The sequence below is a fragment of the Arvicola amphibius genome, chromosome 11 (assembly GCF_903992535.2).
Source record: "Arvicola amphibius chromosome 11, mArvAmp1.2, whole genome shotgun sequence".
NCBI lineage: Eukaryota > Metazoa > Chordata > Mammalia > Rodentia > Cricetidae > Arvicola > Arvicola amphibius.
Window position 1 is genome coordinate 114,943,743 of NC_052057.2, and position 25,730 is coordinate 114,969,472.

At 41.8% G+C, this 25,730-nt stretch overlaps 1 protein-coding gene across 1 annotated transcript in view; it reads right to left on the minus strand.

Annotated features, from left to right (window-relative positions):
* Tox (thymocyte selection associated high mobility group box) overlaps positions 1 to 25,730 on the minus strand; it is a 283,439-nt gene that overhangs the window by 131,970 nt on the left and 125,739 nt on the right. Inside the window, exon 2 of the mRNA XM_038348106.1 lies at positions 3,110 to 3,175. Within this exon, the coding sequence (XP_038204034.1) occupies positions 3,110 to 3,175 (66 nt within the window). The remainder of the gene's footprint in view (positions 1 to 3,109; positions 3,176 to 25,730) is intronic.

The window sequence follows — 25,730 nt, forward strand, 5'->3', positions numbered from 1 at the left end:
GGCATAGACGTCTAGATAAATTCTAAATAAATATTGTTATATCTATTTAAGATGTGCAGCATCATATGGGGCACAAATACATAAGAAGGGTTACAAGGATGAATGTGGCCACCACAGAGGAGCCCTTATCTATGAGTGTGGCAAGGATAGCATCTCGCACTCGGGAGATCTCAAGGATGTTAACAATGGTCTTCAAGCTCTATCTCCTGACTTGTTCTCTCTCTGTGTCCGCTCTTTTGTATCTTAATCTAACTCTGTTGTCTCACTCAAGGATGGCAAGAAGGCTGAGGCCTCTGAGGGACTTCTGTCCCCTTCACATCTGGCTCTCCTACAGTCTTTTCATACCTTCTCTCAAATTGGACAAGCCTGATCCTGCAAGGTCATGCGCATCTAGCAACATGGTCCCTTCAGACAGGGTTCAGAAATGTACGAGAAGAGATAGGGCACTGCCTGGAGTCAGATGATTATATTCCAGGTTAAAACAAGGTAAATAGCCTGAGTGCCCAGAACGGCTACACCTGCTAGAGCAGAAAATAGTCACTTTTGCAAGCATGGTGTCAGGGTGCAATGACAATGTTATGGGTTTTATTACATACTCGTCAGTCTTATTATCCTGGTGTATTCCATTTAAAACCTGCCTATCAATTACCAAACCATATGCAAAACATTTTAAGGGTCTGTATACACTAGTTTAAGAGGTAGGGAGTGCACTTGGCAGATAGGGCAAGGAGCCCTTTGAGACTGTCTAAAAGAATATCATTAATTTTTACAGGGTTCTTTCATTTCTGGAGCAGTTCCAGCCTAGGCTTTCTATAAAAATCTTCTCAAGTTAAGGATTATGCTGTATGCTTGCAGAAGCATTGCAGCAAAAATCCTGTTCCATATGTTGCTACTTAGCAACCTAGTCCGTACGTCCCACAGCAGGCACCGAGCTGAAAACTGAACAGGAATTAAAATGTTGAGCGCTGCCATGAGGAGAGTTGTCCGGGATTACTAAACTGTGCAGCTGTTTGATGTGAGGCAGGAAACGGAACAAAACTCTTTGCTTTCCTCCAGGATGACTGAGGTCTTATTTATGGTTGCCTCAAGGATACCTTGATTGAAATTCCCCCAAAAGAACAGGTAATGAAATCTTGAACACAGTATATTGCAAAGTTTATTTGTATTATCTTTCATTAGTCTAACTTTTAAAACAACCCATTCTAAAATGCAAAACAAAGCAAAGCATGTGCATACATTCTGCATTATTTACACAAAAAAATACCTCGCTGCTGGCTCACTAAGCTGCCATATCTTTAGGAAGCACAAATTTATTTGCATCTCTTTATTCCTTTATTATAAACAACCACTGCATTGGAAATAGTTTTAAGAACTCCTGACCAAAATATTATGAAAAACAGCGCTGGTGGTTTGATTTTAGTAAGGAATTAACATTCCACACTGTAGTCAAATTTAGAAATCTAAGGAGCTGAATTGAAAAGATGCAGATATTCTGAAGTTGCCATTCTTTATCCAAAACTCCTTAAGATGGACATAATGATTCTCTGCGAGCGAGCAGCTGCCTTATAACAGTGATCATTTATTGAGTTTGTGTTTCTACTGTTTCAAACAAATTCAATTAGCCTTCACACTTCAAAACCCTAAAGGCCCAAAGAGATGGTACTGGCTTGCTTTAATCTAATAGTAATACTAAACTTGTCAGTACAGTTTTGGGATTGATGGTTAGAAGCAAATTAATAGTAACATTTTTCATTTTTTAATCAAACAGTCCTATTCAGAACTACCTATGGGTCCTGGAGGGTACTTAGTGGCAGGAATTCAGGGGAGGAAGGATTGTGCATGCAAAGCTTGCCTTTCAGAGAGGTGCTTGCACCGATCTCCTCGATAGCATGGGAGTCGGCAGAGTCTGGGTCTCTGAACACCACGATGACCTTTATGGTTGGACAATATGGTGGAGTTTCCAGAATGAACTCAGACATGGCAGTGGTCATAATGACCCCTAAATAAATGCTGAGTCATGGAGGTGTGTGCACTCCTGTTGTTGGTTAAGCAGGAGACACTCGCTCACAGGCAGCCCTCCTAGTATGTGCACTAGACTGCGTTTTCTGACAACCACCATGAAAGAAAACGCTTCTGTATGCAGGCCCTTTGCACCCCCTCTCAGTGGTCAAACAAACTCGGGCCGATAAACAGGCACTGAAAACTACTACCTGGGAGTTCATGCTTTCAGTGAGTGGTATATGAAAGCCCAGGCAAACGTGATTTTTTTACTACTGAAGAAAAAAAATAGGTTCGTGTCCACGAGATGCTCCCGTGAACTCTCCCCACGCTCATTTATTTGCTTATTTATTTTTGCTTATAGTGTTCTGATATTCTGTGCTATCCTGGCACCCTAGGGCAGTTATAATTTTGCTTTAACTGCCCTCTCCGGACTAGAGGGCCCGGTTTTAAGTATCTAAAAATAAATAGCCAAGCATTTACTTTTATAAATGTAACCATTTACATCCATGTTCCACTTTCGCCGTCTCTTCTCATGATTAAATACCTTGTCAACCTTTCCCAGGGAAATGGACACAAAGGTGCCCTTGAAAGATTTCAATCATGCTTGTGCTCGGGGACCCGAAAGCCGCTCTCCCCCCACCCTGCTCGAAAGTTCTAAAAGCAGCCATCTAGGACTCACCAGCCATAGTACCTCAGAGATGAACAATATGCATGCTTGAAAATGGTCCCAAACAGTTGATAATTGACACTATTGGTGGCACGTGTAGCTCCCAATGATAAACTCATCCACCGCCAGCAACACAAATAACGTGCACCTGTAGCGACTTTATTTCCTAAAGGTAACACAACTGTTTGGGAAAGCGCACGCTGGCAAAACAGCTGCTCGGCATTCTGGAGGGGAGCAAGGTAGCATCCTTCAACAAACGCCAAAGCTGGTGTTTTATCAGCTCCATCTCATTAACTGGAAACAAGGCTTAAATGCTTTGTTTATAAATTATGATTATTCCTGATTGCGGCAGTTACTGATAGTGCTACTCATTTGCAATGCAACTCTTTGAATTTGTTTAATTACAATTTGAAACAAGGCAGAGAAGATTAATTAACCCACCTGGCTGGCTGGCACATAGTCCTGGCTCGGCTCTGTCATGCTCATATACATGTTCTCACCGTCAAACTGCGAATGAAATAATAGTAAACATTGAGCAATCTTGACTGTGTGTGTGTGTGTGTGTGTGTGTGTGTATGTGTGTGTTTCTCAATCCGCCCCCCCCCACCTTCCCACCATCAAACTGGAAAACAGTAGCCACAAAAAAAAAAAAAAAAAAAGCATGGCTGAGAATATGAAAAAAATCTGTCATAGTAAGTGGGCCACATCTTTCCTTTGATGTTTCTGTTGTCATCTTTCCTGACCCTGTGTGTCAGTGATTTGGAGTAATTAGTGCTCTAGTAATTACAGCAAGCAAGCAAGCAATGAATGGATCCCTTTCATCTGCAATCTGTTTTAAAACAGAATGGCTCATTTTGCACGCCGTGTATACATACTGCAGTTGGGCTGTAATGAAGTATTAAATGAATGGCATGCTTTCCAAAAGAAAAAAAATAATGGAAAATACAAGGAGGCACAGCTCTGTGCATTCTGAGTTTAGCTCTCAGGAAAGAACAACTGCAGAGTTTCATAATGGACTGAAACCGGCTTCACTCTAACAGCCTTTTGATTAGAAAAGCATTTTAAATTTATAGTAGCATTCAAAGAAAGCATGTGCCACCATAACCGCGGCTAAGAACGGAGTATAAGAATAACAAAGAAAACCAATAATAACATACAGGTACCATGATCAAATTTCTTTTCCTGAAATTTTTCAAGTACATAGAATGAATACAAACAGACCAATGCATACAAATTGACCCATATATTTGCAAGTTAGGAACAAGAGCGGAGGAGGAGGGTATTCACAGGGCAGCCTTGGTGCAAAACTACCACACAAGCCATACCATGCTAGGACAGCAGCACAGGGCCCTTGGTGACGCTGGCTTTGAAACACTCCATTCAATCTGTGTCTATCTGGAGTCACTTGGCAAATGGGGCAAGTATTCCTCCTCAGTTAAAGTATGATTTTCCTAAGGTAATCATCAAATGGGCCAGTATCATCAGCTTCAAAGCTAGGTTTGGATATGTGCTCAGTGACAGGCTCTCGGACAGAGGAACTTGCAAATGTGAGATTCCCCTTGTCAAAACGAAATGATCATTGATAGAAATACAGGTTAATGGTAACATGGAACGTTTTAAATACCACCAAACTGATACAGGAACAGAAAGCCATGTGTCAGAGACATGCTAATCTATCACCTATGGGTTACTAGCCCTCTAAGAATGCCATACAAGCCCCCACGGATGTATCAGAGCCTCTGCTCTATACTCAGCAATAGAGAATCAGTGGTAAAAAGTCCCCCCAATGGCACTGGAACACTCATCAGGTTTACCTCAAATTCTGAAAGGATTTCTTCATGTATAAACACATCTCGTATAGTGCACACCACCTGTCTCAAAGGTCACAGGATCCTTTATCAAATGACACGGTTGTTTGTGCAATCCAGAGTTAGCACAAGCAGAGAGAAGAACTATGCCACTCAGCTGCTCTGCCAGTGGGTTTAGGAGTCTTGAGTCCTAGCGACTTACCAAAGGATGATGTTCCATCGGCCAGGTGAGTTCCCCTAACACCAATCACCCAACACATCCAACAACTCAAATCCTGACAAAGAGCTCGGTGGGGGAATTCTCCAGCGTGGCTTGCTGTGGGTACTCTGGTTTGTTTGCAAATGTTTTCAATGTTAAGATGCCAAAGAACCACTTAAAACGTGGACAGTTTTTTTAACTCTGACACACTAAACGGAACAGAAGTAGCGAAGTGAATCAGACGCTCAGTGGCCCATGCATATTTGAGAATGTGTTACTTTCTATCTCATCTTCTCAAACTCATTTTCTAAATCTGGCAGCAGCCTCCAGCCAGCTAAAGCTTTGAAGTTTTGGTTTTAGTCTATCCAAAGAGTGGGCTAATTGAATGTGTTCATGTTACTGTTCTGGATGATATTTCCTCCAAATGTACCAAAGTGAAGCGCTTTTGAGCCAAGGCTGGAACAGCATTTCACTATAAAATGTATGCAATTATCAACATTGTCATTTTTCTAGTATATACCATGTCCCTTCTACCTGTACACATGTCTGCTGCTATGCATTAACTAATTTAATTTTCTGACGGGTATTATTATTAGTCCTTGAATATTGTAAAGGAGCATAGAAAAGGACAGAACAGTTAGACTAGATGCTGAGCTATGGAGCTCCTGTGAGGCATGTCTGGGATTAAGTCAAGGCTGACTGGCACGTGCCCTCACCCACCATAGCACGTCAACATATTCTGAGTCAGAACGGTGAGCTAGCTACCAGTTCTCAAGACGGCGCTACCGCAGACTGGTGGCACTTCAGGCTGCATAGCCCAAATCCAGAAGTTGGAAGGCCAAATCGCTTTTAAATACAAGACGTTGTAAGTGTCACCATGATGTTTCAAGTACAAACTCCATGCATGTTTCTGCAGTCAAAATAATGCAGGCACACTAAAAACAGTAGATGAAGTTGCATTTTGATTATGGATGTATAGGTAAATAAAATGTGTCTTGTGTACATTTAGGTCATCTCTGTCTTTCACATAGACACACAGACACACACGCAATTATCTATCTATCTGTCTGTCTGTCTGTCTGTCTGTCTGTCTCTATATCTGTGTCTGTCTATCTAGATAATATTTTTGATGGTTTTATTTCTCCAGAGAACAGCTAACACAGCGGCTCTTTTATTCCTCCCACACTATCCAGAACTCTTTCAGATCCCATGTCTGGTGAGCACCCTGTACCAGCACATCTATTGTCCCAGGACTCGGGATCTCTAGTTTGAGGTTTGAGACCAGCCTGGCCTACGCAGAAAAGACCTTGTGTTTTGGAGGGAGGGAGAAAGAAGAGGTAGAGTGGGGATGCTAAGGACTGAAGAGCACATGCAGTGTTTCTGGAGGGCGGAGCACTCAGAAACACTCAATTCTTAGGGGCACTTTACTTGCTTTCTAGAGATCAGGGCCTAGTTTGCTAGGAAAGTTTTGCTCAGACAGACCCTGGGTCTCTTTCCCACCATGCTACTTACCTCCTGTGCCTTCCCATTACCCATAAAGTTACTCCCCTTCCCTTCTACATTTGGAAGTATTTCCTAGGGTCCACTACTTCCATTAGTCAGGGCCAGCCATGCTCAGCCTATGGGCTCCCCTGAGCAGGTTTGGGTTTCTGGGCAGGTGTCATGGTGAGGGATGAGCTATACTAGAGAGTGGGTGACCTGAACACACTCTTCTTACTCTTTGGGCCCCCATAACATAGGATCAGCATTACATCAAAGATGTTTATTATCTAATTAACAAAACTCAGATCATACTTGTTTCATGAAACAAATTATCTTCCCAAAGAAAGTGCCAGCAACTTCAGGAGAGGAGGAGAGGAAGAAGATTCAGTTTCCAGACTAGGTTTTGATGGAGTCTTGCTTGTTTGTTCTTGAGTGGAATCTAGGACTTAGACATGACATGGACATTCTGCAACTGAACTACATCTGTAGCCCTCATGAGCGCTTTGAGGGAGAAGCATTCAAGTTTGCAGTGTATTACAACTGGCTGAAGGGCTGGGGAGAAAACTTGGTCAGTTCAGTGCTTTCGGTGCAAGCGCAAGAACCTGAGTTCAGTCTACAAGGCCCACATAAATGCCTGGTGTGGCGGCATGAGCTTCGAGTCCATGCCACCCGCGGAGGTGGAAACAGGCAGGTCCCTGTCTAGCCTAACTGGTAAACTCCAACTCTCAGAGAAAGACTGGGTCTAAACAGTAAAGTGGATGACATCTGAGGAAGGACACATAAAAATGACCTCTGGCCTCCACAGGCACACGCATGTGTATACATGTGCATATGCACACACATATCTATCTACACATGAAAATAGGCATGTGTATGTGTGTGTGTGCACATACACATGAACAACTTATTGACTTATAATCAGAACCCTTAAGAGGAAAAGAAGAAAAAGTACAGAAATGGTAAGCACACCATCATTCAAATGCTGTCTCTGATTTCTCAATATTCTGATTTGTAAGACTGTATTTAATATAAGAAACATAGGTTGGCTGGGAACCAAGAGCCCGACCCTGCATAAGCAGGCTCCCTCCATATGAGTTGTAAAACAAAAATCTGTACATGTCCAAAGGGGCCTCTTCCATCTCCTTGTGGTTGAAGGCTTGCAATTGGACGCTGGCTGAAAGGGGAGAGGGCAAGGGTATCCCGACCCAGATCTTTCCCCCTCAGGCTGATTTTTCATAGCTCACCGCACCCTGTCCTGGAGCTGCTGCCAGGGGCTCAGCAGGCTTCCCACTACACCAGCCATCTTAAAAGGCATCCTATGTTGTGGGCTTAAGGCCAGTTGTCATTTGAAGTAGAATTATAGCTCAGAGAGTCCTAGAATTTTGGGTTTGGAAAGCTCCCTGAAGACATTTATCTGAATTTCTCACATCACGATGGAAGGAATAGATGCTTTGTTAGTCACATGGACCATCTGGGAATAGAACCAAGGTCTGGATTCTGAGCAGAAAAGCTTTCCACTATGATATACTGCTTTATTTTCTATTACCCATAAAAGGTGGGAATTGGACTGGACCACTACAGATGTTCCACAGCGTGCAATGGAGTTATGCCCTGATAAAATCATTGTCAAGTGAGTGAAAAAATACATGGACTACACCTAACCTAGTAAACATACCAGCTTAGCAACAGAACACTCTACAGAGTGTTGATTGCTTCTGCCTGTGATTGCATGGCTGACTCGGAGCTGGAAATTGCTGTCGCTGCCCAGTCTCACCGTGAGAACTGAATTGCATGTTGCAAGCCCAAGAAAACTACAACATTCAAAATTAGGACTAGGGGCTGGGGATGCTGTTTAGTAACAGAGAACTTGCTTAGCATACACAAAGCCCTGGTTTTTAGCCCTGGCACCATTAGCTAAACAAATACTATGATTGTGGTGTCTACTGAGTTCATATCGCTTCTTCATTCTCATAAGGCAAAGAAAAAAGCATTGAGTTGAGCTGTTGTTAGTTAGGGGCTGTCTTACATGTAATGTGAATTTGTGGATTTGCAGATCTGGAGGCACAGCGGGGACATTATTACACTCTAATGGCCTCAATTCCCTGTACATGGATCACATATTAGATAACCATTATTAGATTATTAGTAATTACCGCAATAAAGTTGTTTCATTAAACATAACTAACTGTATTTGCCCGTGCCTTCTGTTTATCACAGTCAGAATTCTTGGAAATCAACCGGATGTAGGCATTAAAACTTTTCACAATGTATATGACCAAACTAGGGCTTTTAATTTCCATGCTTTCTGAATTTAAAACCGGCAGCAAATTTCGAAGGAATAAATAGACCGACTTCTTTAAATCTAAATGTAAGTGGCATCAACTCAAGATTAGCTTTTCTGACCAAGCACTTTTATATTCTTTATTGTGCTTTCATTTCAAAGCACCAGGGGATGCAATCACATAAAAAGTCATTTATAATCTTCTGCAACAGTTTTGGGAAATTGTTTTTAGAGGATATTAACCAAGCCTATAATCCCAAAGAGCCTTTCAAACTAGGTAGTCATTACTTCGTCTGTTTAAAAACAGCAAACAGGATCTAGTCCTGTGTGAAGCTAGTCTGTGACGAGCACCAGTGGGCAATGGAAGGAAGACTCTCCAAACAGGAACACGAGAGAGCTGAGCGAGAACATGAAATGCGCACTGGTCATGGGCCTGGAACATGGTGTCTTTTCTTATGGCAACCAAAATGAAAATGAGCCATACTGCTGCTAAAGGATGGGTGGGGGGAAGGGAGGAAGGAACACACACACACACACACACACACACACACACACACACACACACACACGGGGGTCCCCCAACAGAATTCATACAAAAGTACAGCACTGTGTCTATGAGGGAAAATCTACACATTTCTAGATGTTTTCTGTAGGAACAAAACAAACAATGGAAATGTTTATGATACTGACAGGGATTAAAATGATATTTCTTAGGAAATCCATTATATTAATCATAAGAAGGAGGAATAATTTTCAAAGTAAAATTTCCATTTCTGTATTATTTGGTCCAACATTAAAAGCTGCATTCCTTTCTTTCTTTATTGTAATGAAAGAAATAACTTTGGGCAGCAAGTCCAAGTCTATTGCTGTTTTGTCTGGATACGAGCAGAGCTGGGGATTCCAGTGAGCTATAACATTGTAGGAGAGCAGGTACAAGAGCTGAACTGGAAAGGGGACGGCTGCCATCTCCAGCCCCTGTGACTTGAACTGGAGTGGTAAAGAATACACAGCATGGCATTGAGTAGGGGAGAAAGAATACTCCATCACCGCTTTTAACCTGCCTTCTGCTCTGAAGGCACACACGGACCTCCTTGCTTTTCTGTCTGAGCAGAACATTTACTTAGGGATGCATGGATAATGCCGAAGCCTGAGATTGTTATTATCAGGCATTTCTCTAGAGGATGTCTTGTAGTAAGTATATCATGTCTTACAGAGAAGCCTCTAAATTTCAGGGCATGGTTATCATGCAATGACCCTGCCTCTGAGTCGGGGCCAGAGGAAGCTGACCCTGCCTCAGCATCCACAGGCCTGGATGCAGGGTTATTAGAAAAGGGAGGAAGAGGCCCCTTGTGTTTCCTGTGTCTTGCTGGAAATGGACCTCACACCCAACAACTAATGAGCCAGGGATGCTTGGGAGTATATGCTGTGTGAGCCATTCCCTTTTCCTTCTCCTTCCATTTCATCAGTTGGGATGCCAAGGGGTTTCACTGCCAGTGTTAACCTGAGAGCTTGCATTCACCACAGGGTGGGCTAAAGCAACTTCGAATGGCACTAGTGGCTAAGTGACCTTTCTGCAGGGCTAATCTCACCCAATATTTATTATGTTGCCATGGTATTATGGGTAAGAGTCATTGGTTCACCCTTATATTCGTATGCAAAGACAGAAACCATCTTGGAAGTCCAAAGGTAGAACACACGAGATTACCTGCATCATGGACAGCATTCCCCCATTTAAAAGCAAAAGTTCAAGTTTTAGAAGAAGCATCATCTATTCCAAACCTTCAAAACCAAGTGATCCATTTTTATTATTCTTTGTGTCAGAAAGGAAAGAATGTGTGGAAAGCTGAAATACCTAGCTATTCTGCCGAGTTTAATGAAAATTCATTCAATTCAATCAAAACACTCATGATACGCTTACACATCCTTATAAAATACGCACCTAAAAACTGTCCATGTCCACTAATAAGGAGCAAATGTTTCCAACACTATGCAGGGGCCTTGTCCCATAAGGAAATACCTACGTAATTCTGAAATTCTATAAAGCTTGAAGCCATAAAACTAAGCTGCTCCGAGTGAGCACAGAGCCAAATCCTTGCTTCAGCACGTTCCCTGACCTCCTCTTGTGTTAGGCCGATTCGTTCTGAATCTACGAAAAGAACATTTGAGAAGCTCATCAAACTTGCTCAAAGCTCTTAACTAAGCTAACTTTCTTCCACATCCTATCAGTTATCACCAAGTTTACCCCAGAACCCAAGTTCTACTTCAGTGCAGAACTAGACGCGTGAAGGCAATCAGCACGGGGCACTGGCTCATGCCTCGTCAGTTTCCCTCTGAAGCAAAGGACAGTTCCATCATCTGACAAATAGTGATTGTGTAATTTGGAGATGAAAAGTGATTCTAAAGAGTATCTGTGAAGGTTCATGGTTATGAGCCAGAGAGTTTCCTCTCTCTGTAGGAAGGACTCGGACAAACAGCATTTGCATTGAGTTGACAATTACATTACAGGAATGGACTCAAATATTTCCATCTACCAGCAGCGTGGGCGTGGGACTGCATGTTGGTGCAGCCAGGGAGAGTCTGGCTAATGAGAAATGCAGGTGGCTCCACCATGACACATTTTGGCCACTCTTTTTCTTTCTAGAGACTGATTTTGGTATTGCTTTAGAGTCTGGAGTTCCTCTATTCTAAGCGAAAATATGATGATATTTTAAAGATTACAGGAGAAAAACCTTCCAAGTTCCTGGGTTCCGGACCGCTCTGTTCACCCCTTAAGAGCCACATACGTCTGCGTGGGAGATAGTAAGTCATGGGAAGGGGTGCAATTGTGTGGTTTCCTTTAACATCTTCAAATATCATGTGGTTCCATACATTGCTGCCATTTCCTTAGATGACCTCATGGCCTTGTGATCTAATGGGACTTACTTTGATAATCTATCCACAATTGAATGGAGATAGAATTTGTGTGTGTGTGTGTGTGTGTGTGTGTGTGTGTGTGTTTCTGCTTAAGTTTTACATATCAGGTGTCCTTTCCCCAGGGAATGCTCCCTACAAGGGTTCTGAACTAAGGTCTGAAGGTCCCCTATGGTCCCCTCCTTGCAGAAGATCTAACTATTCCAGAGTCATTCGTTCATCCTCTCGCTCATTTCACATTTTTGGGACTATGTCCCAAATATTTTAGCCTCCCCTTTGCAGAATCTGATACTTTGTCAGGGTCACACTGTCCCAGATGTTGGAACTCCTGCGTGAGGCAGTGTGTGTTCTTTCACCTGAAGCCTTGTTCATCCTATAGTGAGGGGCAGCTGGCTGCCTGTGTCTTATTTCTGGAATGGCAACTTTTATGGAAAAAATTGAGACTGGAAGATAATTCTATTTGATGCTAACACTTGAACCTAAGATGACCATGGCGACTCATCAAAATTAAGTGATAATCCATGCACCTCTAGATAACACTGTGATAATGACTCATTGTTTCTCCACCAGATGCTCACTTAGCACACACTTGTGTGTGCAGGGCACACACACACACACACACACACAATGTACAGGCAGTTTTCATATCATTTTACCGATAAGCAGAATGAGTGTTAGTCAAATTGTGTTAAATGCTTTAGTATCATTCTGTGTGTACGTTCTCTTCACTTTTCTCTAGTAAATCTGGACTCTGTTTGCTTCATGATTTGCCCTTGTCCAGACAGTTGGGCTCCCACACCTTCCCAAGAGCTTCTCTACTCAGAGTACCTCTCTCCCCAGCTTCTTATTCTTTCTGTCCTTATTTCTATCAATCTGACTTGGGACATATCGCAGTGTGAGCGGTGATACTCCTACTAATTATTAGCAGCTGAGCATAAACTTGGATTCTCTCAACCGGGAAGAGGTTTCCTACCAAGTGCAAACCTAGATGTTGTTGCTAGTGTCCCGTCTCTGCCCCTGCATGAGCTCTCTCCAGCATCCTGTCTTATGTCAATCTGCATGTCACTGTACTGTTCCTGGTTTCACTCTTGTATCTAACTATGGGCACCATAAGCTCAGAAACTTTCCGACCTAGGCCTACCATAGTTTTTCTTACCAAGGGTCATTATAGGAATTAATAAATAAAACTCAAGTGCAATATTATAGCAACTATAGCGCTGGAAGCATCTGAGGTCTCTGAGATCCTCCAATAACATTTATTTGCTATGCATCAATTTCCAAACAGTATCTGTGCATGGTGACTGATCCTCTGGGGCCATGGAGCAAAGGTGCCCAGATAGCATATCAGTTTTCTTATTTTTATGAGATGAACTTTCTCCATCCACTCTATGGTTGGAATATTTTGGAAGGGAGCTCATTTTGTAGAAGCTTAGACAGCAGTTACAATCTGTGTGGTACAGAGTTGACCAGGTTTCAAGTTTCTTCATCCTGGCATAGCCTGAGATCAGATTATGACCAAGATGCTCCAGGTCAAACTGTTTGTGTGATTTCACACTCAACATGAAGCTGCAAGCCAACACTTCACTAAAGCTCATGACAAGCATGCTCATGACAAGTTGACAGGACCGGCAGACCAATGGTGCTTCCTTCTTTCCCTTTCTCATGTGATTCAAGGGTAATTTTGGGATCTTGTCCATGAGGAGGCATGGCATAAAAGGACAGACATGCAAAGAGATGTCATCTTGGAGATGTCTGAATCAAAGACCCAGATGGGAGTCAGGCCTGGTGTTTCCTATCAGATTGGCGTTGGAATGGAGAGCGAGAATTCTAATTTCCTTCTGCGATTTTGTCAGATTCAAATGAGATGTGCAAATGTATTTACGAATTGTGAAGTTATAAACCCACATGAGCTGGGTTCTGTTGTGGTAACCATGGGACTTCCCCACAGGCCAACTTGTTTAACGGTTTCCATTAGTGACAGGAAACATTAATAAGAGGAAAAGCGGTAGAAACAATCAACTCACTGTGTCTAAATTTTTCTGTAATATATCGTTAATACAGAAAATTATATGTAGACCTAAGACACCATATATACAAATTCAGTCCAATATTAAATGATAGCGGGAGAATAAGGAAAGAAAAAAATAAATTAGTAATTAAGCCCTGAGATCAATAACAACACAGAGATCATCCCAGGTATGCATGTGTGGTAAGGATTACATGTGATTAACATGTGATAAACATGTTATTCAAATTTGCACATACTTACTTCCCACGTGCACAAAATATTTTTCTCTTATAAGTTTTCAATCAGCTAATATTTAACTAATTTCTAACTATGCTTGTGGAAAGCTTTTGAGGTGCACTGCTAAAAAAACTTCACACAAAACTGCAAAAGTCTGGAAGGACAAAGCCCTGTGCAACTCTCCTCTTATAAACAGAAAATATTACTCTTCCATAGCAAAATACATTATGTCTCAGCCACAGAGCTAAATTTCATCCAACAAACTTATTTTCATTGAAAACTAAGACACCAAGTAGTTTGTCCCTAAAGTACAGGAGTATGTGCCTCAGTGTGGTTGTACAATATGGGGGCATAGATTTTTATGCATTTTATTTTTCACAGCTTAGTAGTTTGGGGCATGACATAACCCACAAGCTAACAGTTCCTATAATCCATTGAACCAGATGACCATTTGCTATTCGAGGTCAACAATTACATGACCTAGCTAGACTCTAAGGCATTCCAGTGATCAACGGCCACTCTTCAATGGCCACTCTTCTCTTGCTACAGTAGAAGAAAAGACATCACATCTAACCGTCTCTGTTCTATTATTCACCTCTGCAAGAAGAGATGCGTTATTAATATCTCCTGCACATTTCATACTTTCTGTGAAAGATTTTGACATAATATATTTTTATAGTCATTAAGTAAATTAATATTAATGCTAGATTAAGTGGTTTTCAGAATTTTTGCTAGAAATGCCTTCTGAGCAGCTCTGGGCAGCATACACATATTTTAAATATGTCTAATGAGACTTGTCTCCAAGAAATCCTTCTATGTTACTTGAGACATTAAACTTGAACAAATACGTTAAAGACACTGAAGTAAGAACAGGATGGAAGTTAAACACTAGAGCAGATTAAATGATCAAAATGAATTTTATTCTCAAAAGCAGAACAACGTTGCCTTTTCTTCAGAGCTCATACATGTTTCCTCCAAAACTCACCGGATTGTGTCTAATTCTCATTTCACATAATCTAATAGCAAAGCTCTCTGGACACAGGGCCGAAAATAGGCTCACAGTGGTTATTTAAAAATCCCTGTTTTATAATATCAGCTATCAGCTGCATTCCATTTTCAGGCAATGACCCCACACATGTGAAGGTCCATCTGCATTCATGCTCCCAGAAGCTAACGTGTTTCTCACAACACATACTTCGCAACCTTGAAGCTCTCTGTAAACTATGATTTCTAAACAGTGCATTTCACATTGTTAGACTGTTGATGGGAAAGAGTTTATGGACATGTGTTTGTAGAAGTGCCCATGAGGCTTCAGGCCTTTGCTGTTTTTCTCAGTAACTTCTCTTTATATTTTCTCCATTAGCAGCCACTGTACACGGTGTTCAGTCAGTTATTTTTTGAGGGTTAGACTTATATATGATATAAAATATATGATATAAAAGATACCACTATTTAAAGAGTGATTAGTATTTTCTTCCCTTTTTAATTTAAAATTTTGTTTTGATTATATTAGTTGCTTATTTATAGATTTATCTATTCTTATTAAAAATATTATGATGGGCATACAATGCAACTCACACCTTCTATGGAAGTGGTTCTTAAAAGGGATAATTCTACTCTGCTCTGAGGTGGGCATTTGACATTTGGTAATATCTAGAGGTATTTTCGATTGCTGAAGAGTGGCTATTTTTACAATTAGGAGACTGAGGCTTGGGGTTCTTTGTATTCTTCAGTGCACAAGACAGACTGCCAAGAATGGTCTAGCCTCGTGCAGACAATGTTGTTGCTGCTGTGAAAGCAAGGTCTACGTTGAGCAGCTTTTGGGTTGTATCATTTTCACGACAAACCTACAAGAAAGATGGAATGAACTATGAAATGGCTCATGTGAAGAACAAGTGTGGCCGCTTACATTCTAGATGAGACAATACGTCATTTTGAAAAGTCACACAGACACGGTCCTAACAATATGGTATAACCACAGAACTCTCACCTGGTCCACAGCTGTCTCAGGTTGTTGGGGGATGGTGCCCAAAAGAATGATAGAATCTTGAGGGTCTTTGATATATAGTCCATCATTTCAATATGGACAGACACTGTGCTGCGTACACATTGCAGTTAGATACTCTGAGTAAATAGCGAATAAGAAAACAAGTTCTTCAAATGATACACAAAGCGGTCACTTGTCATGGTTAAAACCTAAGAGCTCTAGGAAAAACTGGTAATTTGTCAATTAGCAGTCTATTTATAATCTTTCCTGTACAAATCTTATCATTTGTTTGCAAGATGCTGCATCTTCATTAAAGTCATTAGTATTCCAAGTAGATGGTTGTACTAATTTTCTAAATGGAATTGGAATTCTACTGCTGTGTTTCCAGCAGCTCTTACAAGTGAATATTCCCACAAAACATAATATGTTTCAAATGTGCAATCATGCCAACAGGTATGTGGGAAAGTAGGCAATATCACTAATCTTGGCATACAGGCACACCAAGACCACAGTGAGACAGGACTTCTCTTCAGTTAGTTATAGCTACTACTGAAAGGAAAAAAGTCTAAGTGCTAAGATATGGAGGAGAAATATATTCATTTTATATGTAATAAAAAGAGAACACAGCATTTGTCAGAATGGATATTAGTTCAGTCTTTATAGGAAACAATACGCAGGTTGTTCAAAATACCAAAACTAGAACTAGCTTGTGTCTCAGAAATAACCATTCTTGGGCATAGGGAGAAAGAAAATGAAGCCCCGAAGAGACAGTTTCACTGCCTGCTTATTGCAACAGATCCATAAAAGCCAAACTGTCCACCAGCTGAGGAGTGGATGAAGAAAATGTGGCCCACTTTGGAGTACTACCTTGTCACAAAAAGGATAAAACCCCATCGTGTGTGACAACACGGATGGACTGGAGATAAATAGCACACCAAAGATAAGTATCTCCTGATCTCACTCACATGTAAAGTCTAAGAAAACTAGTTTTGAGAATGGTATGATGAGTATCGAAGTCTGGAGAGAGTCCAGAGGAGTGGACGAGACAGATCAACTAAAGGGCCAGAAGCTATCGTTGGGAGAAAGGAGCTTCTGACATGCAGACCTAATAGCACTGTGACTTAGAACCATAGCATTCTGTGTGTTTCTATAAGCTACAAAAGGACCTTTAAATGTGTTCACTATGGAAAAATGATAAATGTTTTAGGAAATAGCTGTGTTTACCCAGAGATGATGTAATGTTTGGGCATATAGAAATATCATATGGCAGCCCATAAGTTTATCAGTTAAATATTGAAAATGGGCAATGCCTTACAGCAAACAAAGCCAGTTAAATCCAAGCCATACTATCCAGGAATTTTCAGACGGTCTTATTATATATATGGCAAACATTTCTGTTGTGCATATATAAATATATGTAAATTTTGTATGTAATAAACAGTACTGAGGGCGAAGATTCCATTTTAAAGAAAAAAAGCCTCTTCTAGATTTCTAAGGAAGTAGAATCTATAATCAAGGTGTCTCCTAGGAGAGCAGGTTCGGGACGTGTTCTACAGAGTTTAGGCAGCACGTTTGTCTCTGCAGCTGTAATTAAACTGGTTGGTGACATTACGGTTGTGGACTTGTTCTGTTCATGTACTGTGTGGGTAGAGAAGAACCTCAGCGGTAAGTGCCCATGGCTGTGGAGGGAGCCTTTAGATGGCCTCTGTCAAACTGAGCAGGTGGGGGTCCCTCCCTTTGCAACTTCATGTTCATAAGGATTTGAACATTCTTAAGCAAAATTCCTTATGTATATTTCACTTTTAAAATAGCTTTAAAAAACTTATCAGTTATTTGTTTATGGTGTCAGTGTAGTACATACAGCAAGGACTAAGGATTCACACGCCTTGCTACGCCTGCACCCATCCTGTGAAGGGCACCTTCCTCAGGAGTAGCCGGCAGCCTACTGACCTGCTGCCACGCTAAGCCCACAGTTCCCTCTGGGCTCCAGCCGGTGGTGCATATTCTATGGTTTCTGAATGATGGAGAACAACACGTGTTTGCCCTTGTGGTGTCATATAGGAAAAAGCTCTGACTGGGATTTTCAGCATAAATAGTTTTCGTCTACACATCTTATGTTAAGAGAATTCTTCACAACCGCTCCTTCCAGCTCTGCCTCCAGCAGGGACAGGGGTTGCAAAGGAGGACGAGTCCTCACCCTCTGCCTCCGTGCCATAGCTCCTGGGGGCACCGGGCATCCACGGACATTTTCATAAATTCATAGGATGGAAAGGCTATGGGAACAATACTCCCCTTTAATGCTCCGCTCTTCTGACATGATACCTTTCTAAACATATATAACAAGATATGGGATTTCACAAGGATTAAGAGGTCAGAGTGTGGGTCCACAGAGGCAACACTACAGTGGCCATTTCTTGGGGTGCCTACACTTCCACTGAATTTCCAGGAATATTTCCAATTGTCCCCCACAGTCATTCTAGGTCTCAAATGTTCACAAACAACTACATAATTTGAATAAAAATTTCATTTGTGTTTCAGGTCTGTGGATCCAGAACAGAGCAGGGTAGAGAAGCGGCTATTGTCCTATGAGCCTGATGAATGTGGGCAACAGACCCAATACCTTAACCCTCCAGACAATACTTTCTGTTTACTAGATAACTGCCAAGACTCTGATGTCATTCTGTTTCTACAGAAGATTGTTTAAAATTTAAAAATTTTCAGTATCTCCAGTGTGCGCTGTGCAAATACCTTAGCATTTAGCATTGGTGCCGTGTCTCCAGGTCTGTACTGACAGCGTAAAGTGGAGTGTGGGAAGAGGAGACACAATCACAGAGACCTTTTCTTGGCTCGCAAATGGCTGGCAGGAATTGAAAAGAACACTGCCAAGCACAGGGACCTAGATCAGCAGTCCTGAAGCAGGGTGGCCACTCTTGATCTGCCTTTTACAATTTGTTCAATGGTCAGTCTTTGCACAGTGAGGAAAGCACACTTCTGATTTGTGGGTCAGAATAGAAGGAGCAAATGAGTCAGCATATCCCCACTTTAAATGGAGCTTACTTGGAAGTACTCTCCCAAATGCAGCCATGCTCCATATATTAAACATATCGTCTGGGGAGATGGTCCACGGGGAAAGTCCCTCTCACACAGGCTTGAGGACTGGAGTTTGGATCCCCAGAAATGACCCAAAGCCTGGTACAGTCGTGCCTATGTGCGAAGCTAGTGTTCCTATGGAGAGATGTGAGGGGGAAAGGGGAGAATCTCCAAGAACTCACGGGCCAGAGAGTCTGGCACATGTCGCAGCAAACAGGAGACCCCTCTTTTATTTTTTATTTTTTGGTTTTTTGAGACAGGGTTTCTCTGCAGCTTTAGAGCCTGTCCTGGAGCTAGCTCTGTAGACCAGGCTGGTCTCGAACTCACAGAGATCTGCCTGCCTCTGCCTCCCGAGTGCTGGGATTAAAGGCGTGCGCCACCACCGCCAGGCTTGAGACCCCTCTTTTAAACAAGGTAGAAGACTAATTATCAATCCTGTCATGCCCTCCACATGTGCACTGTGGCACATGCATGTTACATTCATACACACACACACACACACACACAAACACACACACACACACAAACACACACACTGGAAAAACAACACTGACCAAAGCTATAAAGAAAATTTGAGATAATGAAACTGTTTTGAAATTGAATTTTTAGATGGGTGCATTACCGTAGCTTTAATATGAAACTATTTAAGTATTTACTTATCAGAGAGGAGGAGAATTTCATGGTAAATAAAGCTATTATTTTATAAGAAAAAGACTATTCAAGACAATAGCCCTGGGTTCCTAGGGAATAAAGTCTATAAGGTCTACAAAGGAAATATGAAAGTCAATGGCACCGGTGTGTCTTCCCTGCCGTATCTGTAGAGCATCTCGCCTCTGTACTGGTCCACAGCCTAGCATCCTCCGTCCAGTGAGGAGACAGAGATTACCTATGCAGCTCTTGTATGTGTGGTCTAAAAGTCTAGGTATGAGGCTAAAATGTAGCCACTTTTAGGATGTCTCCAGACTACTGCTAAGCCTTTTGTTTTCTACCCTTTTATTCCTTAAAATTGAGTACAATGAATGGGCTCACCACATGACCCAGTAATCGGCATGCTGGAGACACACTTAAATTTAGGAAATGAAGTCAGCCTCCTGGAGAGATGTCTTACTCTCATTCACTGTAGCGCTGGTCACGGTAACCACTAAATGGAATTAAGGGTCCATCAGCTGATGAGTGGATAAAGGAAACAAGGTACATATGGGAAACGAGGAAGCCATAAAAAGATCAGACCTTGACATTTATAAGAACACCAGGAGCTGGTGGACATGAGAGTGACTGAGGTAGACCAGAAACAGGAAGACAAACACTGCATGACCTCACCTACAAGTCTGGACCTCAAAGATGAGAGCAAGATTGGCTTTATCATCGATGGAGGCAGGAGTAATGGGGAGGGACTGGTCAGCTGACAGTAAATCACAGGAAGGCAGAATGAGTTTTGGGATTCTCTTACACAGCAGAGAGCCTAGAGACAGAGAAATGTGCTGTAGCCTTTTCTATGCAACAAGAAATGAGCCCAGACATTGTTACCACATAGAACCAGTGATTGGAAGAAATATAAATGCTACCTGGTCAAAACATTACACAGTGTCTGTCGGTGTGGAAGCAACGCTAGGCAGGGATTGTGTGCTACTTTTATGTCTCAGTAAAGAAAAACCGGGTACAAGCTGGAGATGTCGCTCAGTTGGTTGAGTGTTTACCTACTATGTATAAAGCTCGGGGTTCAGTTTCCAGGACCTACCACCACCGGCCATGGTGACAGGTGGCTGTGATCCTCGCATTCTGGAGGCAGAGGCAGGAATAGCAGAAGCTTAAGGCCGCCTGGAACCCATGAAATTCTGTATTAGGAAAAACAATGGTGGAGGGAAGGAAGAGAGGGTATGAAGAAGGAAGAGAGGGAAGGAGGGAGGGAGGAAAGAATGAGAGAGAAGAAAGAGAACTAAGCTCAACCCTCAGCAGCCTGGCTATACGCTTTCCTCTCTCTTGCTATCCACTGACTGAGAGTTTCTTTGGACAATGGATCCAACGGTTTACTTCTTATTTCACCATCTTTCCACCAGCTCATTTTCTATTCTTAGAACACACACAGAGAAAAAAAAGCCAAGATAATTAAATCTCTTTGCTCTAAGGTCTTCCAGCTGCTTATTAGGTCTACCCATCTGGCTTTGCCCATCTTCAAGCTTACTCTTATTCACCGTTAAAGAGAAAAGCTTTGACAATTTATCTCTGTTAATACCTTCTCCATGTAGCCAATGCCCAAACGCCTTTAAGGTGTGAGTTTCCAGGAAGAGCCGAAGACTGGTTCTTGCCAGAAGAATGTTCCGCTACTCTTCTCAACGGTTCTTCTAGATCACCCTCTGCTTATCCTGTGGTATGTCTCAAAGCTGACACCTCTTCTTTATTAAAGCACCTCATCTTTCCGCATCTGCTCTCGATTGCCACAATTCTGTCGCTGGTATTTACAAAAGTCGCTTCACATTTTACGGCTGCCCAGTGTTCACTAACGCCTGTGTATGGACTTCCGAAAAGCAGAGATGGAAGTACAGACTGCGGGCCATGTGAGAAGAGAAGGGCCTCTGTTGTCAAATTCCCTGCCTGGAATCGAACTCCCCGTCTTCCTCCTTCTCCCCGTTGGGATCCACACAGGAGTCTTCAATCGGCCCTTTTAATTGTCTTTAATCTCACTTCTCCCTAGTCCTTGATCATTCGATCTGAGAAGTGAACTTTAGAGTTGGTCATTGTAATCCTGGTGTTTTGATTCCCCACACAGTGTTTTATTAATTCTCTGAGCATTTCATACAATGTGTCTGATCATGTTCCCCCCCTCCATTCTTCCGCTTAACTCTTCCCAGATACATCCGACCCCTAATTTCCTGACCACATTTTCGGTTGTCTTTACAGTCAGGTCCAGTTTGTGCTGCCCATATAATCTTGGGTGTGGGGCTGGACACTATAGCACGGCAATTCTATCAGGGGCCACAACCTTAAAAAAACTGGTTTTCCTTTTTCTAGAAGCCATTGACCACCCATAGCTTGTTTGTTTTCAACATCCTTGGCATTCTGCTTTTGTTTCCTGGCCCCCTGGGTTTATTCTCCTTACTTTTTTTTTAACCCTAGCATCTTCCTGTCCCTGATATCGTTCTCATATTCAATCTTTGCTTCAAAGACACCATACAGAAGCAATCGAAAAGCTCGATTTATTAATTCTTCTTCGCAGTCATGTTTTCCGCTCTTGTCTTGCCCCAAATATCATCGCTCACTTTTTCCACTGATTTGCCACTGCATGTTCCACTTGGTCTATTCCAGATTTCCTCTGATCTCTGAAAGGCCTGTCTAGAAGACCTCTCTGGGGATGATGCACTCTCTTAATGCCCTGAAAGGTCTACCTGTATGAGCTGGCCACTCTGTTCCAAGTCTCAAAATTTTGTTTGAACCCAAAATCTTTCTTCTGCTCCCTAATTTTAGCTTCAGGGGTGCATTCTTCTCCCATTCTAATATTTCTCTTTCACCTTTCCTCGACTGGTGTGCCAAATCAGTTGTTGCTTAACTTTCTTTACCTCCTCTGCGCCCAGAAGTCTTGGAATCTTCTTTTTTTTTTTTCACACACAGACTGTCAACTGATCGCTGCATGCAACTACGGCCTCAATCATTTCTTCACTTCCCAGCATCACAGGATTGCCAAAAGATGCTGCTGAACACATTTTCCCACCACACCTATCTTCTGAGGGCTTCATTCGGCATCTTTATCCCTTACGTTTGTTCCCCATTCATTCTCTCACCCAGAACCCAGAGTCAGCCTTCCTGCTAAGGTCTCTCTTGTTGGCTCTGCAAGGCCACTATTGCTTGGCCTCACACAAAGCTTCCCCCAGATCAAGGGCTTATCACACCAGTGTTTCAGAAGAGACTCATTCTTAACTAAGATGACTTGCAGAGACATCTTCGGAGGAGTGATACCTTTGACACCTCCTATTTTTACTGTCACCCCTTCCTGAGTATCTTCAGCAAATAGACGTGATAAAATCCCAACCTGACTGTATATAGCTCAATCCTTCTTCCTTATATATTGGGTCTTGTTTGTATTTGGGGAATGGCACCTGTTCCTAAGTCCCTTCAATATCTTGTAAACTGTTCTTTCTTCTTTATAAACTAATATGCAGCAGATAGTTGTCAAATATTCCAACCCTTTATTCCCTTTTGTCTAGACTGTTGCCATCCTAGCAAATCTTCATCGAATTTTCCATGGCCCTGTCTGTTCCCCATCCCTATCACCTCTGCCCCGTTTCTTTCCTCTATCTGCATCTGTATCTGCATCTTCATTTCCTTCTCCATCTTTATATATACCTTAATGCTAGGCACTGAACCCAGGGCCTCAAACATAAGCTAAAACCTCACAATACTATTGATCTGCATCCCTATAGCCATTACCAGCTTCTCTTAATGCAATCAATCAAACTTAATCATGAGAATAATCTTCTCAAATTTCAACCTCCATCATGGTTCCCTGATCAGAGAAATATACATCCTAGTTTCTCACTACCAAGTGAATAAAAATAAATTTTGGTTTCCAAAGTTTCTTGCCATTGACTCCCTGCTTAGTAAAGCTGGTGCCGCTGCCAACCCAAGCTGCTCCCCATGCCCTGTGAAGTCACCACTGCTCTTGCCTCAACCTTGATTCGTGTGGGTGCTCTAATTTGAATGTGCCCATATTTTCACTACCATTCTTCTGCATCCTTTCCTGATCCTCAGATCACAATGATAGTTAACTCTCTTCTAAAACCAGAAGACGTCATATTATATATCCATATTTCCATGACATTGTCATAACTGTTTCCCTACACACGTGTGTGTGTCTCACTCAGACTATTTGCTTGTAAGTCAGCCGGTGAGACTCAAGACTAACTCGGTGCCTATGCATGTGCCATTATGCACAGTTATGGTTCCTATACGTGACAGAAGGCAGAGCTCCCAGGGAGTCAAGTCAGACACAGATGGCTGGACCATACTCCTCTGTGTCTGAGTCAGCAGGACAGAGATGGGGCCTGATAATTTCCATTCTTTGAAGGTTCACAGGCTGTATATCCCCCACTGTTCTAAGGGCCACACTTTTGAGAGACACTGGCAAAGAGTTTTGTGTCTGGATTAAATGTAGTTTCTATCTCTTAGATGCATGGAATGTCAAATAAGTGGGCATGCTTTTGCTGTGCCAAGTTCCTTCTGTGAAAAAGCAAAACCACAATACTGCCAAATCCACAAACATCAGAGGTGGCTGTTGAAATCAGTTGCTGAAAGTTTGTAGAAATCCACGTAATCAAATGTCAAATGAAGAAAAATAATTAAGCCATCCACATTGGAATGTCAAATCTGTTTTGGTGACATTTCTCTATATGCCTTTCTTCTTGCTCCAGGGGATGTTTTTGAGTTTTATTCTCTAGGGAAATAATCACTTGTATTTTCCCCTTATACTGTTACATCTCTTTTCTAAGTGTTAGATAAACCAACACTATATTCAAAATCAGATATAGCAATATATTCCAAAAATTTCCTTTTGTGTCAACAAAATGCTCAGGAAGACAATTTGGCCCATCAGTTGAAAGATTGCCTTCACCACAAATGCATGGCATAGTTCCATCTTTATGTTTTCCCTAAATTTATGGCCAGTACTAGGATGAACTGAATTTTTCTCGAGAGAAAAACTCAAGAGACTGATAAAGAATTGAATGGCAAAGATAAATGGCATTTTAAAAAATATTCATAAAAATCAATGCAAAAAATCCATTGTGACAGAAGTATGTGTAATAATACTCGATTTGGCAACAACTTTGCAGATTCCCTCAAAAACCATGGGTAACAAAGGAAAAGACAATCAATTGGATAACATCATTCTATAAGCTTGTATGTTCTTAAGGACACAGCAATATGAGAGAAAATGTTAAGGACATCATGTGAAGAATGTAAAGAAAATTCTAACAACTCAGCAATAGCAGATAGCCAAAAAATGATTTTAAACTAGGGAATTTTCCCATCAAAGAAAAGAAATGAACAAAAGCAAACACGGTGGTACCCAAAACTAACCAGCAGACATCTTCCCGCACCTCTGCAAGAAGCATATGGGCATGAATACACACACACACACACACACACAGAGAGAGAGAGAGAGAGATACATACACACATACACTCTACACAGAGAAATGTTTCTACATTTAGCAAAGAAAGAAGGAATAAAAGGAAAAAGAATTGCAGGCACGGTGTGGAATATATGCATATAAACATATGGTCATAGCAGCAGTATGAATAAAAGCCACAGGGAAAGACAATTCAGGAGTTCCTGGATGGACAAACAGTAACACAAAATGTGGAATGCAAGGAAATATGACTCAGACACAAAATGAAAGAGATTCTAACACATGCTTAATAGGAGTGAAACTTAGGGACCTTCTTCTCAGTGAAACAAGCCAGTTACAAAATGTCAAATGCTATGTGGTTCTGCTTATATGTAATGTGGCAGGATACAAGATTAACCCAAAAAAATCAGGCTGAGAGAGAAATCAGAGAAACATCACCCTTCACAATAGCAACACATAACACAAAATATCTTGAAGTAACTCTAACCTAACAAGTGGAAGACCTGCATGATAAGAACATTAAATCTTTGAAGAAACAAATTGAAGAAGACACCAGAAAATGGAAAGATCTCCCATGCTCTTTGGTAGGGAGAATTAACATAGTAAAAACGACCATCTTACCAAAAGCATTCTACAGATTCAATGCCCTCGAAAGAACAATACTCAACTTCACATATGACATTTCTAACCAAATTTATGGAGACAAAGGTATTTGGCAGTTACCAGGAGCCTGAGGAGGAGAGGATGGGTTTACGGTTTAAAGAGCAGAGTGTCAATCATGCAAGGTCTAGAATCTGGTTGTCCAACAGTGTGAATGTATTGAACACTACTGGACTGCGCTTTTTTGTTGTTGTTGGTTTTTCGAGACAGGGTTTCTCTGCAGTTTTAGAGCCTGTCCTGGAACTAGCTCTTGTAGACCAGGCTGGCCTCGAACTCACA